We start from the raw sequence: 17,875 nt of genomic DNA, 5'->3' as shown, positions 1-17,875 counted from the left end.
TCTGGACAGGTCGGAAGCTGCTACCCACTCTGGAGGAGGGTCTTTCCCATTCCCAGAAATGCTTCACAGCTTGTCTAGTGTCTCTTAGTTGGTCCCAGATTCGATCAAGTTGACAACCAAGATTTACCATTGAAAGTAAAACACAAATACCTCTGTGTGTGTGTGTGTGTGTGTGTGTGTGTGTGTGTGTGTGTGTGTGTGTGTAGACAAACACATCACTCAGAACCCTTGTTTCTGTGACTTGTCCTGTGGCCTTAGCTGGTATCTGTAATTGCCTTCCTCTACTACCCATTCTGTATTCACCCTCTGCGAGCACCTCAGCAGGTCTTGGTTCTTTCCGTTCATCCCTGAAGGCTCTGGGCCCTTTGTTATATCCTACTTGGATTGGGTTGGAACTTCCCATTGAACTTAGTCACGGGGCACGGCAGCACCAAAGTCCCCCTGGAAGCAAGGATCTCCTGTACTCCAGACACCCCTCATTTTGGAGAAGCAGTCCAATTTCCCGCTGGTGGTCAGCATCAGTCACACCTCTTGACACAAGAACTGCTTGCTTACATTTTTTTAGGGCTGGGCTTTTTGTGAGTGGTCATTTTGGGGGCTTTGTTTTGAGACAGTCTGAAAGCCCTGCCTCAAACTCAACAGAGATCCCCTTGCCTCTGCCTTTCAAGTGCTGGGCTTAAAGATGTGAGCCACCACCTCTCAGCTATAACTCTTTAGCCTGTTGACTGAAGGCATCAGGAGCCCAAAATGGCCAGGGAGAAGCCTTAGCTTACAGTTCGGTGGAGTGCTTGTTTGCCTCTGGGCAGAGGCACTCCCTGCTCTGGTACCAAAATTTCTTGACCTGCAGAGCACAATGTTGCAGAGTAGAAGCACTTTTTTTTTTTTTTTTTTTTTTTTTTTTTTTTTTTGGGGTAGTGGGTCACTAAGAGTGATAGTGGTACCGTTTCCACCCTTTGGTTGCTGGACCCATGAATCTTGGTAATAGGAGAAGTAGTACCATATAGTGGATGGTGATTCACAGCACATACAGGTTTTTGGAGGACCCTGTCTGAGCCCTTGAATTGTGGTTGACTTCACTTCCTGTTCTCTGGTGCACATAGCTTTACGAACAAGCCCAGAGTAGCTGCTACCTTCAGCTCACCTGGTCTAATCAGTGTGGTGTCATTGATATTTGAAGTCTCAAAGCCTGCTGCAGTGACACACTTCCTTAACACAGTCCCACCAACTTCCATTTTCACTCCAACCACATTGTCCCACAACAGGTGCTAAGTCTCAGATGATTCCAAAACTGAGACGGTGGTGAAAGATGTGGGAACCTAACAGTAAGTGTGTGAACCACTCTAGAGACTGCTCTTGGGGTGTGGGTACCAAATACCAGCTGGAGGGGAGGAGAGCCGGAGGTGGTCAAGAGAGGTGGAATGGAACCATCTTCAGCAGGCAGCAGGGGTCTGAAAAAGATTAGGCTCCCGCCAGACTGTCCCACTAAACAAGGCAAAGTTTTTACTTTTTTTTTAAAGATTTATTTATTTATTTATTATGTATATAGCATATGTGACTGCAGGCCAGAAGAGGGCACCAGATCTCATTATAGATGGTTGTGAGCCACCATGTGGTTGCTGGGAATTGAACTCAGGACCTCTGGAAGAGCAGCCAGTGCTCTTAACCTCTGAGCCATCTCTCCAGTCCTACTTTTTTTTTTTTTAAGATTTATTGTTAGTGTATTTGTTGGGTTTGGTGCCGAGTTATTATCTGCCTTGTAAAACAAATGATGAAATACCTATTTTTTTCTGGAAGAAATTCTTTTTAATTTATGTTAATTTCACTTTAAAATTTTGGTAGAAATTTCCATTCTAGGGTTTTTTTTTGTGGGTTTTGTTTTTTTTGGAGACAAGGTGTCACTAGATAGTTCTGGCACTCATTATGTAGACTAGGCTGGCCTTGAACTTGGTGTAATTCTGTTTCTGCCTCCCAAGAACTGGAATTATGGACATAGCATCAGACTCTGCTTTTTCTTCCTATTGTCTTTTTGTTCATTGATTTCTACTTTACATTCATGGTAGTATGGGTATATATTTTGTATTATTTCTATTATATTTTTTGTTCATTTCAGTTTTTTTGAGTTTGTTTTTCGAGACAGGGTTTCTCTGTGTAGCCTTAGCTGTCCTGGAACTTGCTCTGTAGACCATACTGGCCTAGAACTCACAGAGATCCGCCTGGCTCTGCCTCCCTTCTAACCCTAATCGAATACTAGGATTAGAGGAATGCGCTACCACCATGGGGTTCCTTTTGGTTTTTTTAGCCAGGGTCTCACTGGCTGGCTCTGGCTGTCCTGGAACTTTTTTTTTTTTTTAAAGATTTATTTATTTATTATGTATACTGTATTCTGCCTACACACCAGAAGAGGGCACCAGATCAAATTACAGGTGGTTGTGAGTTACCATTTGGGTGCTGGGAATTAAACTCAGGACCTCGGGTAGAGTGGCCAGTGCTCTTAACCTCTGAGCCATCTCTCCAGCCCTGTCCTGGAACTTATAACCAAGCCCTGCTATTAAATATGTCGGTACTGTTTTATAGACTAGAAAAGTGGTCTGTTTGGAGAGACGATCTAAGGACATTTTAAATATATGTGTTTTCTGGACTACCAAGATTTTCTGCCAAGCCTGACAACCTGAGTTCAATTCCTGGGACCAGCATGATGGAAGGAGACAGCCAACTCATGTAAGCTGTTCTCTGACCTCCACACATTCAGTGAGGTTCATACACATTGGGCCTGGCATGGGGGTGCACGCCTTTAACCCCAGCACTTGGGAAGCAGAGGCAGGTGGGTCTCTCAATTGAAACCATCCTGGTCTACAGAGCTCCTTCCAGGACATCGAAGGCTACACAGGGAGACCCTGACTCAAAAAACCAAAGAAAGAAAATTTTGAAAAAATTCTAACACTTGAGAAGGTCAGTCTTTAAAAGTCCAGTCTCAGTCAGGCAGTGTGATGCATGCCTTTAAACCCAGCACTCAGGAGGCAGAGACAGGCAGACCTTCATGAGTTCCAGGCCAGCCTGGTCTACAGAACAAATTTCAGGACAGCCAGGGTGTTTACACAGAGAAACCCTGTCTCAAAACAAAAACAAACAACAAAACACACACACACACACACACACACACACACACACACACACACACACACACACAAAAAAAGTCCAGTCTCTTAACTTTGGGCTCCTGTAGAAATCCAAAATATCATACTTCCTATTCCAAGAGGGAAGAACCAGGGCACAGTTACAATCAGATCAAAGCAAAACCGAATTCCAGCAGTGTACGTAGTTCAGTGTCTACTGTCTAGAATTCACTGTGATCTGGACTCCAACAGGCCTGAGTAGTAGCTCTGCAGTGTGTGCAGTTTGTCTTGTAGACTGAGGCCACTCTACCCACTGCTATTTCTTTCTCTCACCCCCCCCCTTAGGTTTTTCAAGACAGGGTTTTTCTGTGTAACCCTGGCTGTCCTAGAACTCACTCTGTAGACCAGGCTGGTCTCCAACTCACAGAGATCCACCTGCCTCTTCCTCCTGAGTGCTGGGATTAAAGGCGTGTACCATCATGCCTGGCCCCACTGCTCTTCTTAGTGGTCCCACAGACCTGGTGTGTCTCCAATACACTGGGTTCTCAACTGCTCTCCATAAACCCTTCATGTCTTCAGTACCAGTAGAGAAATTTCAAAGCCATGCAGAATACTCTTACACATTACTAAGCTCAGCTGCCAGTTTGAAACTAAGCCTTGGCCCTACTGGACCGTGGTTTCTGTGTGTGCTGACCCTGAGAAAATACTTCTCAGAAGATTTTACCTCAGTGACGCTGTTCTCTCTCTCTCTCTCTCTCTCTCTTTTTTTTTTTTTTTTTTTTTTTTTTTTTGGTTTTTCGAGACAGGGTTCTCTGTAGTTTTGCACCTTTCCTGGAACTCACTTTGTAGACCAGGCTGGCCTCGAACTCACAGAGATCCACCTGCCTCTGCCTCCAGAGTGCTGGGATTAAAGGCGTGCGCCACCACCGCCTGGTGACGCTGTTCTCTTAATCACAGCTCATTTTTTTCAGCCCCAGCTAACCACTGTCAATTGTCCCAGTAAAGCAGTAGTGCTGATCTCTTGTTAAAATCATGGTTGACTCTTCAGTCCCAGCTGACCAGAAACCACAGATTCTTAATTTAAGATATCACACAAATAGCCCCAGTGAAGTCTTGGCTTCCCTCTGGAACTTCACAAGCCTCTCTCAACATTGCTGTCCTCTCTCAACATTCCTTTCTCCCAAGCTCCCATAACAGCTCATTAAGCTCTGAGCATCCACTGGCCCTTTCTAGTCCAAAGCTCCAGATACTTCCTCAATCCTCCCACAAAACAGCCTGGTCAGTCCATCACAGCAACAAACCAATTTTCTGGGGCCAGTTGTTGAATTAGTTTGCTTTCTGTTGCTGTGATAAACACCATGACCAAAAGCAACTTGGCTGGGCAGTGGTGGCGCACACCTTTAATCCCAGCACTCAGGAAGCAGAGGCAGGTGGATCTCTGAGTCTGAGGCCGACCTGGTCTACAGAGTGAGTTCCAGGACAGGGAGGGCTATACTGAGAAACCCGGTCTCAAAAAAAAAAAAAAAAAAAAAAAAAAAAAAAAAAAAAAAAAAAAAAAAAAAAAAAAAAACTTGGGAAGGAAATGACCTGTCTGGCTTACATGTCCTGATCACAGTTGATCATTGAGGAAAGTCAAGGCAGGAACCCAAGCATGGACAGAGACAAATGGCAGAAGGAAGCTACGTACTGGCCTGCTTTCTTCTATCACCCAGGACCACCTGCCAAGGGTGGCCCTGCCCACAGTGAGCCTGCCCTCCCACACCATCGCTAACCAAGAGAGCACCCCATGGACTTGCCCACAAGCAATCTGAGAGAGGCAGTCTCTCAAGTTCCCTCCCTCCAGAGGACTCGATCAAGTTGACACAAACAAAATAAAAAGCCAACTAACCAGTACAGCCACGGGGCATGCCTGGCATTTGGGCTTTCTTGGTTTTGTTTTTATTTTTGAGGGGGCAGAATGAAACGTGAAGTCCACACTGGCCTCAAATTCACTCTGTAGCTGATGATAACCCTGAACTTCAATCCTTCATCCTTCATGTCCTGAGTGTCTGTCTGGCTTTCCTGAGTGGCACTTTCTTTTGTTGTTAGTGTCCTATCCTCAGGACCTCTATAGGGCTGGAAAGGAAACGGTTATGCTGCCCAGAAGGTTGCCCTGTCCTGCCAGCCTCTGTTGGTTCCATATGGGATGAAGACGCCTACATGGTCTTGGTGTTGGTAGTCTTGGGTGAGGAAACATCCTCCATCCACTGGATGAGGCACTGCAGGATGACATTCACTTGGTTCCTCGCTACCTCATGGCTGCCTTCTCATCCTTGAAAGTCCTATTTGGTTTTTCTGATTTACAGTTGACCTTAGTCAAAACAAAAACAAACAGAGATAAGACCATACCATCTTTTCTGGGCAGTCACAACAGTGGCAGTTAGGGTAGAATCCAGCTTTTAAAAAAGGTGCACAGGAGGAAACAACTTAGATCCTTGGGAGGTGAGGTCCTTAAGTGGAGAGTATAAGGAAAGGGAGGAAGTCAGATATAAGGTGGAAAGATGGGCAGGTTCAGCAACAGACAGGGTTGGGCAGTTCTGCAGGAGATGCTGGGCTATGTTTGGACATGGTGGGTAAAGGTACCAGGGGTACATCGCTGTGTGGTGCTACACCTTGACTCAGGTACAAGGGAGTGGGGAACAGCACCTGGCCAGCTTCCTGGGCTGAACATAAACCCAGAAGATCCTATACACTGGGTTCTTCCTCCTTGCTTGCCTCGATAACTGCTAATTTCCCCAACTCCAGCTCAAAGATGACAATGTGTCATTCATTCATCTCCTGGTGCCTGGCACTGGAAGGGGCGGGGGGACGAACTGGGCAGTGCAGCAGCCAGTGTGGAAGCAATAGTACATTTCAGGAAGGGAAATGCTGAGCATCATCTCTGGAGGTGTGGCACAGGCCCTGCCGGGAATAGAGTGAGGTATCTTTCTTCCCTGGCCTAGAGATCCGAAGGGTGAAGGAAAGAAAGCCGATCGCCGAGCTAGAACTCAAAGATCCAGCTCGCCCAGGAGCTTGTCTGGAGCCCCTTTCCCTGGCGCACTCAGCTCCATCTCCCGTTGCCACAGAGACAGGAGGTGGTTGCTATGGAGACTGACTGCCACGACCAGCCAATCCCGAGCTGCTGTTTCAGCTCATCTTGGTGCCTGAGGGTAACTCCTTCCCTGTACTCCCTGCGCCCTCTATATCCAGTCATTGAGTGATAGGTTGGGCCATCATTCATTAAAGTGGCCCTGCCCACTCTGCAAAATACATAGCTATCTCCCCAGATTAACCCGCATCCCTGGTTCTGGCAACACCATTTGCCCCTTTCCAGCTAAGAGGCGATGTCACCTTGGGAGGAGCCCTGACTCCAAGTGGCCCCTTAGATGCTGCGGGAAAGGCGGGGCAGGGCGCAGCCTTCCGGCCCTAGACTCAGCAGTGGAAGAGAGGCGATGGGATGAACGTGGGGAACGAGCGCCCTCCCTCCGGCTCTCCGCAGTGCCTGGCGCGGCAGCGCACGCTCACTAGGCTTGATAGGCGGGCAGGGCAGCGCTGACGTCATCCACGCCCCCCCCCCCCCCCCAGGCAGAGGGGCGGTGGCCGAGCTGGCTACTCCGAGCGCATTGACGGACAGAGGGACAGAGAGACAGGGGGACCGGCAGGCACACATCCAGGCCATGCCCGGGGAGGCTGCGCGCGCTGAATTGCCGCTGCCTGAGGCAGGAGGGCCAGGATCCCGCACAGGTGAGACCGCGGCGGATCCCCTTTCTGGCCCAATACCCTTCTCTCTCTCTATCCCTCAGCCTCCTAACAGTCCCCTCCCCTGTCTTTCCATACCGGTTCTTCCCTCCACATTGCATCCTTCCCCCACTCCCCACCCTCAGGATTTCATGAAAGCCTGGAGGCCGCAGACAGCATCCTCCAAGCCTGAAGCTATGAAGGGCAGTGTCTTGGCCTTTCACTCGGGCTGGGGGTGGGGAGGCCTGTTCTTTGGACCAAGTCTCATTTACTTGGGCCTCTGTGCTGCATCGCGTTTCTTTGTTCACAGAGAGCTGCGGGGGCCCCAGGACCGACGGTGGGGTGGCAGGTTTGGAAGCAGGAGGCCCAGAGGGTCCCTGCAGGCTCATCCTTTAACCACCAGAGGGTCCTTAGAGGTACCTTGAGTGCCCAGGGCAGCAAGCAGCTAGACTTAGAAAGGAGGTGTAGGACCGATGGGATCTGGGAGCCCAGCCAGAGGACACTGGCAGAGCTGGGTCTGGGAGGTGGGGCCCTGGGAAGGTGTCGTGGCCAGCAGTGGTCTTAATATGTAGACCTTGGAGAAAGAGGGGCATTAAATGTTGGTGAAGCCAGTCCACTTGCAGGCCTGAGGGTACTCTTAAGCTTGAATGGTTCCTGTTGGAGATGGGCTGTGTGTAGATTGGACAAAGCCAAGGGCACCTTGCTGTGTGCAAGAAGTCATCTGGGGACAGGATGGGCAAGAATGGGAATGGTACCTGTGCTGGGCCAGGGGCCTGACTAAGCTAACACAGATGTCACCCTACTCTTGTTGGGGAACAGGCAATCCAGGCTGGGACTCCCCAGACCCAAAGTGATAAGCTGGTTCCTTTCTGGCTTGCTTGGTGACCTTGAATGAGTCACAAAACAAACAACAACAAAAATCCCCCACACACACAACTTTGTCCCTTTATTTCCATTTTAACCTTGGCCCAATTCTGCCCTGAGGCCACACTAAGAAGTGGAGATGGCAAGATCCCGACTTGGGGACACCCAGTGATGGCTACTAGCCACACCCACTTCCAGTGCCAGGTGTCCCTCAAGGGACCTGAAGGGTCCCCCTCCCTTTCCTGTCAGGACCCCTGGCTGCCCTAGTAGCCCAGCTGCAGACCAGTGAGTCCAGATAGTGTCAAAGAGCCCAGTGCCCCGACACCACTGAGAGCAGGTATCGGGGGAGGTGGCTGTCTCCTCTCATCCTGGGTGAGATCTGCTCAGTAGCTGAGAAAGACAAAAAGCCACGGTGCGGGCGATGTTGCCCTGTCACCAGTGAGCATGGCAGAGCCAGCAGCATTGGCTGTGTGCCTGCCAGAGCGGCAGGCCTCCAGGCACTGCCCCTCCCCCTCCTGTGCAGGACCTGGCCTGGGCTCTGGGGACAGGAGAAAGGCTTTAAGTGGATACTTCAAAGAGATGTGTGTTTGGCCCTGGTCCAGGTGAGGGAGGAGCTGTTACAGAGTCATTAAAAATGAGACTTAAAAAAAAATGATGCGTTGAGCACTCAGAGAACACTTAAATGGTTAAAAGCCACGGGACTCAGAGTGAATGTGCACAGTGCCCTCAGTGGTGACAGGCAGGTCAGCAAGAAGCAAGCCAGCAAGAGCCAGGGAGACAGGAGGTAGTATGGGGTGCTGCCATCTGGAGAACTTTGTTTTTGCTCCCTTCCCAAGTTCCTAAGTACTTTCTGATCCACGGGGCATCACGGCACAGGCATGTGTTTGTGGTGTGGCACTTCAGCTGAGGGCATGGCAGCCCAGGAGCACCTGTGCCTGAAGAGACCTAAAGACAGACCCCAAGGCAGGCCAGGAGCTCCCAGCATGGTGGGGGATCTGTTACCATGAGTGGCTGCCACCATGGAGAGGACGTGGCCAGCCTTCCCTCAGCTGTCCTATCCCCAATTGGCACCCTGATCACCATCATCTCCCACCACTGCCCCTTTGAGCAGGATGCTGGAACTCAGACCCTGTGGGATAGGTCTGCCTCCATTCTCCAGAAACTTAGAGACATGCAGGGCTATGCGGAGAGCTCTGGGGAACCTGAGGTTGGCCCCGAGGATTGGCAACAAGGGTAGGAGAGAGATGGGCTAGAGGCAAAACTTCCTGCTTTGCAGTAGACCTGGAATGTTCCAGAGCTGTCATGTGTAGGACCCCCGCCCTTGTCACAGGAAGGAACTGGCATTGTCCAGTGGGTTCTCATAGCCTTGTTCCTGCCAAGCCCAGGTGAACCAAGCTGAAATAGCAAGCCAAATTCTGAACAGAGACGATTGCTAATTGTACCTTTGCTGAAGTGTCCCCAAGAAAAGCCTGGGTTTCTAATGCACAACCCTCCTCATGACTCCCCTTCCTATAAAGCCTGTCAGCAGCTGCCTGCTCGGCTGAAATGCCTGGAAATTCTTCCTCAGGTACACTTAGCCTACATGTCACTCTCTTCCCTGATCAGCCCTCCTCCGAAACTGTATCCATGAAAACCTGCCCCTGTCCCATGTTCAGCTCTTCACCTGGCCTGGCCCTGAGGCGTGTCCTGTAGGCATCTCATGTCCTTTTCTGTCTCCACAGATCTCTCATGTGACGCAGCCATTGCCACCATCCTTAAAGGGGACCACCAGGAGCCCCATGCCCTGACCCCAGGGCCTAGCCCTCTGGCCCTCACATTCCTGTCCAGCAAGCCAGGTGCCCGGCCCCAACCTGAGGGAGCCAGCTGGGATGCAGGGTCCGGCGGGGCTGCCTCAACCTGGGCGGACCCGGCAGAGGGCAGCCCAAGTCCAGGGGTCCTCCCTGAGGGCCTGCCTCTCCAGCCTTTGCCTGCTGAAGTCCCTCTTCCCACCACCCTGGAGCCCCGCATCGTGATGGGTGAGGAGACATGCCAGGTCATCCCTTCACCCAGGGCAGCCTGGCCAGTGCTCAGGGACCGGGCGGGTGGGCACATCGCCCTGCACCCACCTCCGGAACTATGTTCTCAGGGTGATTCTCCTGTGCCTTCCCCTCCCCCTGACCTCGATTCCTACTTCACACCCCCCTCTACTCCCACCAAGACCACCTATGCCCTGCTCCCTGACCATGGGCCCCACAGGGATGCCTGGGACCTGGAGGCCGAGCTGCTCGATGAGTTACTGGACTCAACGCCAGCTTCACCCTCAGGCTCCTACATCACAGCAGATGGGGACAGCTGGGCCTCATCACCTTCGTGTTCCCTCAGCCTGCTGGCCCCAGCTGAAGGGCTGGACTTCCCCTCCGACTGGGGCCTCTCCCCATCAGGGTCTGTGGTAGATGAACTAGAGCCACACCCCACAGGACCTCCGGAGCCTCCATCCTCTGAGTCTAGCCTCTCAACTGACAGCAGCTCTTCCTGGAGCCAAGAGGGCCATTTCTTTGACCCAGCCTTCTTAGCCAACGACCCGATGATCCCTGCCGCCCTACTACCCTTCCGGGGTAGCCTCATCTTCCAGGTGGAAGCTGTGGAAGTGACTCCACTGCCCCAAGAGGAAGAGGAGGAGGAGGAGGAGGAAGAGGAGGGAGCTGCTGGTGCCGCCACCCCGGATGGAGACCTGGCTGGAGAGGGTGAGGACGACAGCACATCTGCCTCCTTCCTGCAGTCACTCTCCGATCTGTCCATCATCGAGGGCATGGACGAGGCCTTCGCCTTCCGGGATGACACCTCGGCAGCCTCCTCTGACTCGGACTCAGCTTCCTATGCAGGGGCAGATGACGACAGGCTGTACAGTGGGGAGCCCCATGCCCAGCCCAGTGCCCCGAATACAGAGCAGGAGCAGAGAAGCAGGGCCGCATTTCAGGGGACAGAGTTCACGCCTCGGATTTCAGAGCAAGAGACCCGTCTTAGCAATAGCCAGGAATCAATCGCAGAAATAGTAGAAGAGGCCCCAGCTTTAGACATAGAGTCCGAAGCTACTGTGACTCCTCCCGATCTACGAGCAGCTCCAGGCTCCCAGGTGGAGGAGGCTACCACAGTAACCCCTCGGGTGGGGAAGGAAGACGTTGACTCAGTTGCTCAGCAAGCACCCAGGGCACGGCCTCCACCCTGCCAGAAGGGGAGGGGCATTACTTCAGGCTGGGAGCCTGTCACTGCAGAGTCCATTCTAGATCCGCAGGAAGAAGCAAGCCCCACCTTGTGTCCAGGCCTTCCTTGTCACTTGAAGGAAGGAGGCCAGGGCCTTCCCGCTACACTGGAGTACGTAGCTGTGGCTTCAGTGAGGCCCCAGAAGGCTGAGGGAGGTGTTACAATACCCCAGGACTCCCCTAAGCCATTACTCCCATTCTTGCAATATGCAGATCCCTCCTCAGACCCAGAGTCTGTGGCTGTAGTCAGTCTGGGGCTCCAGAGGGATGAGGGATGTGTCATAGCGCTGCAGGATGTCCCTGGGGCATCACCTCCACCCCTCCAAAGTACAGATCCCACCTCAGGCCCAGAGTCTAGGGCCATGGCTACATTTGGGTTCCAACATGCTAAGGAAAGTATCACAGAACCCCAGGTCTCCCCTGTGGCATCATCCCCACCCCTGCAAGGCTCAGCTCCCACCCTAGACCCAGAACCTGAGGCCATGGTCAAATTGGGGGCCCAGCAGAATGAAGGGATTGTCCTGGTGCCCCAGGACTCTCCTGTGGCATCATCCCCACCCCTGCAAGGCTCAGATCCCACCCTAGACCCAGAACCTGAGGCTGTGGTCACATTGGGGGCCCAGCAGGATGAAGGGATTGTCCTGGTGCCCCAGGACTCTCCTGTGGCATCATCCCCACCCCTGCAAGGCTCAGATCCCACCTCAGACCCAGACCCTGAGGCTGTGGTCACATTGGGGTCTCAGAAGGATGAAGGGATTGCCTCGGTGCCCCAGGACTCTTCTATGGCATCATCCTCACCCCTGCAAGGCTCAGATCCCACCCTAGACCCAGACCCTGAGGCTGTGGTCACATTGGGGGCCCAGCAGGATGAAGGGATTGTCCCGGTGCCCCAGGACTCTCCTATGGCATGTCCACCCCTGCAAGGCTCAGATCCCACCCTAGACCCAGAACCTGAGGCTGTGGTCACACTGGGGGCCCAGCAGGATGAAGGGATTGTCCCGGTGCCCCAGGACTCTCCTATGGCATGTCCACCCCTGCAAGGCTCAGATCCCACCCTAGACCCAGACCCTGTGCTTGCTGCCACATCGGGACCACAGCAGGCCGAGGAGGGTGTCACCAAACCCCAGGTTGCCCCAGTAACATCACATTCACCCCTGCAAAGCTTAGGTTCAACCTCAGACCTCCAACCTGCGGTTGCAGTCACACCGGGGTCCCAGCAGGCTGAAGGCCTGAGTGCCAGAGCACCCCAGGACACCCCTGTGACGGCACCTCCATCCCTTCAGGATACAGATTGCACCTCAGACCCAGAGCTGATAGTCCAAGACCCCTCTCAGACACTGCAGAGAGAAACAGACTACACCCCAGAGACTAACCCTCCAGCCTCTGGGGTCCATCAGGAATTAGGTGTGGCCTTAGGACCAAAGCCAGTGCCTGAGGAGCAAGATGCAGAGCCCCCTCTAGACTCAGCTTCAAACAAAGCTCAACAGAATGGCTCAGAGCCAGCTGTGAAAGCTGACAGCTTCGGGGCTCCAGAAGAGCCATGCCCCACCTTGAGCACAAAGATCTCTGAGCCCACATCTTGTATGGGAGAGAAAGTAGCTGAGAGCGTATCTGCACTCAAGCAGAGAGCATGTCTTGAAGCCCATGATGGGGTCAAGACCCACTCACCTCAAAGAGAGGCCCCAGGGGCCAAGAACAAGGTGGGTAGAGGCCCCAAACGACCAGGGCAGGGAAATGGGTCCAAGTCAGTATCCCAAGGTGCAGGGGAGACTTCCAAGACACATTCTGCTGCATGCTCTGAGGTCAGTCAGACACAGCTGAGCTCAGCTGGAGAGAGGAGGGGCCTGAGCAGCAAGGACACCTTGGGCCCCAGGCTTCCTGTGGCTCTATCTGTGCAAGCTAGGCTAGGTTCCTGCTCAGGGTCCCCAGCCAGGACCACATGCACGCTGAGCAGAGTCCACTCTGAAGAGACTTCCAGGTCTGTGGCAGCCTTCCAGCACCTGGGGCCTGTGCTAGGCCTGGGTAATAGAGATCAGCCCCAGATGACCCCAGGTGCCCTTAACCCTTCCCCAGCACACTCTGCCAGCGGCCTGCCTACCACACCCCAGAATAGGTTCCTAGACCCTGACCCTCCTGCTCCCAGTGCCCTTGACAGGGCATCCCAGACATCCCCAGGACCTCCAGCACCCTGCCTGTGCCCCACTCCCCAGAAAGCCTCTGTGGAAGAGGAGGAGCCCCCATCCTCTCATGGTCTGATGCCTCGGGCAGGAGCCCAGGGAATGGCTACCATTTCCACCTCAGGATCCACAAAGCCTCTGGGGGCACGGCAGCGTGTCAGCCTCCCCCCTCATTCCCCCCTCAACCCCAAGGTGACCCCCACAGATGCCAAAGACCTGGCTTGCATCAGCTCAAGCCCCTGCCAAGTGCCTCCTCCCTCTGGGACCCAGAACCCATCTGGCCCTCGAGGGTTCCTAGCTCCTGAGCAAGAAGAGGATGAGGACAGCCTAGAGGAAGGTAAGGGTATGCGGGGTCAGGGCCTGGGCCAGCTAGACTCCTCCCAGGGAGACACTAAAGGATGGGACTGGAGGGCCCTCTGCAGTAGCAAGAGGCCCTCATACCTCACCCCTTCCCCAGACTCACAGAGGGCCCCAGGCTCCGGGCAGCATTCGGACAGCCACGGGGAGTCGTCCGCTGAGCTGGATGAGCAGGATATACCACCTCAGAAAGTGCAGTGCACAGCACAGGTGCTGGCCCAGAAGGGGGGGGGGGCGGGTCTCTGGACGTTACCTCAGCCCCACAGGTGCTCAGCTTCGTCTTCCTACAGGGCCCGGCAGGCAGCAACGAGGAGGCCATTACCAAAGCCAAGCAAAGCCGCAGTGAGAAGAAGGCTCGAAAGGTCAGCGGAGGGCTCCCCTAGATGGCCCTGGGAGAGGACACGTACACAGGGGAGCACCCTTACCAATGCCTCTCACAGCCTGTGGCCAGTGAAACCCTATCCACGAAAAGGGCTTCGAGTCAAATGTAGCATCCCTCACCCCTGAACACTGGAATGTCCTGAGGGGGGTCCTTAACAGAGAGAGGTCGGCCTGACGTGGGGCAGGGCAGCCACCCAGTCACAGGGAAGGTGGTCTGAATCTCTTGCCCTCCGCCTCAGGCAATGTCGAAACTGGGCTTACGGCAGATTCAGGGAGTCACCAGGATCACCATCCAGAAGTCCAAGAACATCCTGTTTGTCATTGCCAAGCCAGATGTCTTCAAGAGCCCTGCCTCAGACACCTATGTGGTCTTTGGTGAGGCCAAGGTCTGTCATGCTGTCATGTCACGGCCAAGGCTACGGCCATGCTGCGTTTGGGGGAAGGGCTGGGGAAGTCAAACAGGCCAGTGAGCTCTGTCCTGTATTGCAGATCGAGGATCTGTCCCAGCAAGTACACAAAGCTGCAGCAGAGAAGTTCAAGGTGCCCTCAGAGTCCTCAGCCCTGGTCCCCGAGTTGGCACCTGGACCCCGTTTGAGGCCAGAGTGTGAGGAGCAGGAGGAGGAAGACGAGGAGGTGAGGCCTAGAGGCTCTGGACACATGGCCGGGGGCGGGGTTAGGGTAGCATGGGCTTCTATTCTGCCTGGGCAGCACCCTGCTCAAGGGGACTCAGGCAGCTCCCCCCACCTCCCTGTTTCCTTCCACCAGGTAGAGGAGGCTGGACTTGAACTTCGAGACATTGAGCTGGTGATGGCCCAGGCTAACGTGTCCAGGGCAAAGGCCGTGCGGGCACTGAGGGACAACCACAGTGACATTGTCAATGCCATCATGGTGAGCAAGTACTAGCCCCTTCAGCAGCCCAGATGACCCTAGGGAGGTCCTGCAGAAAGAGCCTCTCCTAACCTGACCCTCTTTCTGCAGGAACTGACGATGTAGCTACTGACCGCAAGCTCGGGCCGTTCTGCCTCTCCCCAGCTCTGTTGCCCAATAAATCAGTGTCATATCATCACTGGAGTCCCCTCAGTTGTGTGGTATAGTCTCATCGCCCTCGGGTGTCTCATCAGGACCCTCTGATGTCCCTTCACTGCCCTCGAGTATCCTCTTAGAACCTGGTATTGTCACTGCCTTGTCATCTGTTTCTATGTTACCACCGTGTCACCCTTCAGTGTCCCGTCAATCTCCGCTGTTACCCAGTTGTCTTCTGGTGTCTCCCCAATACTCCTGACATCCCCCAGAGTTCCTCCACCCTCTGGCATTCTCTCAGATGCAGCAGCTACAGCAGCATGGCCATGCACTCCCTGTCCTTTCCTCCTACAGTTTTGGCCACAGAAGTGTGGCTGCCCCGGTCCCTTACTTCCACATACACCCTCCTGCTGGTGGGCACACGGGAACACCAGGACACAACTGGGCACAGGGTGGACTGCGGCTTGTCTTCAGTGTCCCACACTTTCAGGAGAGAATTAGCTGCATGTAAATCAGAGACTACTCCAACAGTCTTGACCCTCTTGGCTTGGCCTAGGCTCCCATGACCAGCCCCAGGACAGCAAATGACAGAAAAATTCTGTCAAATACTGTCCTAAGGGCCATGATACTGCTGAGGAAAGCATCTGTGAGACCCCGGGGACACTAGCTTGCCCTGGAGACAACTGAGGTATCCAAAGAGCCCCAGGGGCACAGTCACAACCATTCCAGGCCAGAGACAGTCCTGGGGTCCTCCCAAAGCCCTTCTGCCCAGGACACAGCCCTTCCTCCCCGAGTGTGGGCAACAAAGGCACCTGACCAGTCCCCTCAGCCCAGGAGCTGTATAGGGTTGCCTGACCCCAGGCCACTTCCCTCCCCTCAGTGGCTAGGAGAGTTTTAAGGGGCCTAGAGGGTAGAGGCCAGAACGAAGTCAACAGGCTTGGGAGGAAAGCTGACTGGGGATGGGATGGAGTGAGGGCCACGGGGCCTATATCAGCCTTTCAGAAGCACTGTGGGCCACACACTTTCTTGTTCACTGTCCTTCTGATCATCAAGGAGTCTGACACAAAGGGCCAGATCACACTACTGCCCTTGGGATAATCTGTACATAGAATGCGAGATAACCCTGACATGTGAGAGAGATTCCCAAAATGCCTGCTCCTGTCCCTTGTCCCCAGAGGCAAAGCAGAAGCACCAATCGTCTCTTCTACCCCAGCCCTGGATACTGTGGCAGTCATGGTCCAACAGACAGGGGCCAGAATGGAATGCTCCCTCCACAGCCCCCGTGACAACAGGGCTTTCAACTAATTGGAACAGAAAAAAAAAAAAAAGCTTGACAACTGGAGATTAAATTATTCACATTGTAGTAAACTTCTTTTTAAGGTCTCTGAGAGTTAGGAGAGGAAAATCATGTGCAAAATATCAGCTGTCCAGGGCCAGGCCGACAGGACTGGCTCTTCCTGCTAGATGCAACTGGCCCTCCCCGAGTGGGGTATGCTACAGGCATTGCTGAGCCCCTGAGGAAGAGGCACAGAGGCTTCCGCCCTGTGTTGGGGCACATGTCCTGTGGCAGCTCTCCACTCCTTCACAGTAGAGGACCTGGCCACCAGAGCCACCTCTGGCTGCAGCCCCTCCCTGGCTCCTAGCCAGGAAGGGCTGACAGTCAGGTGCAGGCATCTCCTCCCAGGAAGGCCTGGGACGGCTGTGTGAGACGAGTGTATGCTGTCACAACCCATCACGCCGAGTCCTGGTCCATGCTGCAGCCTAAGGCTTCAATATCACTACTGATGTCCAAGATCATGCGGTCCCACTCATCTCCCTCCGAAGGCGCTGACCGGTCGTCAGGGCTGCCTGTGGTCCTGTTTCCGTTGGTGGTAGAGGTGGATGTGGTGCTCAGGGCACGGCGATGCCTGCCAAAGCTGTCAGTGATGATGCCACGGCCATCTTTCACGCCAATGGTCTCCAGGAAGTTTTCAAAGTGCTGACTGTCCTTCTCAGGAATAAAGGGCCTCAAACCTGCCAACATATGACCCAGAGTGACATCTCAGGGGGGCTCAGGACCCTCAGACCATACAAGCTATGGCCTGGAGCCAGGTAATTAATTACATGACTCTGATAAGGGCTACCAGCTATGCATAGCTTGCTGTCTGTCAATCTCAACCGCTCTGGCTTTGAGACATGGCATGGGTCAGAGGCCTATGACCTCCAAAGCCCCTATCTTATAGGGCCGAAAGCCAAGGCCAAAAGCCATTTGTATGAGGTCTGTCCTTAGAACCAGGACTCATGCCAAAGCCAATAACCAAACCCAGGGCAACTTTTCCAACCAGGAAGCTGTCCTACTCAGGAAGACCAGTGTCTCAGAGTCCTGGAACCAGAACCTGATGTGGGCAGGCAGGCTGGGCCCATCCAGACAGGATGAGGAGTTCATGTACACAATGGATGAGTTAGTTTACAGACAGCACTCCTCTGAGGTGGAGCCTTTAAGAGAACCCCTGACACATCATTCCCACTATAAGTGCAGGACACAGGAAGCAGGAGGTAAGGAGTTTAAGGTCATCCTCCCCTAAACTGGGAGTTCAAGGCCAGACTCTATATCATAAACCCAAACTAAAACAAACCAAACACATGGGAATAACACTCAAAACAACCTGCTTAGGTGAGGGCCAGGAGGTGGTAGAGAGGCCTAGAGGCTAGCAGAACTGCCTGCCTGCCTGACATAGGATTCTAAGCAGCAGATGCCCAAGCCCAACTCCCTTCCAACCTACTTTATCTGAGAGTCACTACATAGCTCAAGCTAACCTTGAGCTTGCTATCCTCCTGCCTCCGTCTCGCAAGTGCTCAGATTATGGCTGTGCCCTATCTTCATGCCTGGCTCTGTACCCATTTCTGGCAAAGAGGCAGCTGAGAACAAAATGGGAAGGAGCTGGCTTCAGGCTTCTGAAGGTACATTCTGGGCTGGGTGCCAGGGGCC

General features: G+C 53.6%; 2 protein-coding genes across 2 annotated transcripts in view; one reads left to right on the top strand and one right to left on the bottom strand.

Moving 5' to 3' along the window:
- The first annotated feature begins 6,706 nt into the window (after window positions 1-6,706).
- Window positions 6,707-14,953, top strand: Nacad (NAC alpha domain containing). Its single transcript, XM_052734478.1, has 8 exons — window positions 6,707-6,875; window positions 9,455-13,486; window positions 13,607-13,716; window positions 13,797-13,868; window positions 14,127-14,273; window positions 14,377-14,520; window positions 14,653-14,775; window positions 14,866-14,953. Exons 1-8 carry the CDS (start codon window positions 6,809-6,811, stop codon window positions 14,878-14,880), a joined length of 4,710 nt encoding a protein of 1,569 aa, XP_052590438.1. The 5' UTR covers window positions 6,707-6,808; the 3' UTR covers window positions 14,881-14,953.
- Window positions 14,954-16,251: 1,298 nt separating this feature from the next.
- Window positions 16,252-17,875, bottom strand: part of Ccm2 (CCM2 scaffold protein) — a 41,506-nt gene continuing 39,882 nt past the window's right edge. Inside the window, 1 exon segment of the mRNA XM_052734479.1 lies at window positions 16,252-16,920. Coding sequence (XP_052590439.1) covers window positions 16,640-16,920 — 281 coding nt within the window. The 3' untranslated portion in view covers window positions 16,252-16,639.

Source organism: Peromyscus californicus, unplaced genomic scaffold (genome assembly GCF_007827085.1).
Source record: "Peromyscus californicus insignis strain IS unplaced genomic scaffold, ASM782708v3 Scaffold_13__1_contigs__length_99412109, whole genome shotgun sequence".
NCBI classification, from domain to species: Eukaryota; Metazoa; Chordata; class Mammalia; order Rodentia; family Cricetidae; genus Peromyscus; species Peromyscus californicus.
Note: the sequence above shows the minus strand (reverse complement) of the source record. Positions and strands in the feature narration are given on the sequence as shown.

What these genes read in the sequence shown, in the direction of transcription:
- Nacad (XM_052734478.1), top strand. Translation starts at nt 6,809, where the DNA reads ATGCCCGGGGAGGCTGCGCGCGCTGAATTGCCGCTGCCTGAGGCAGGA. An exon ending in GTGAGAAGAAGGCTCGAAAG is followed by an intron (nt 13,869 to 14,126) that starts GTCAGCGGAGGG and finishes CCTCCGCCTCAG; the next exon opens with GCAATGTCGAAACTGGGCTT. An exon ending in TGGTCTTTGGTGAGGCCAAG is followed by an intron (nt 14,274 to 14,376) that starts GTCTGTCATGCT and finishes CCTGTATTGCAG; the next exon opens with ATCGAGGATCTGTCCCAGCA.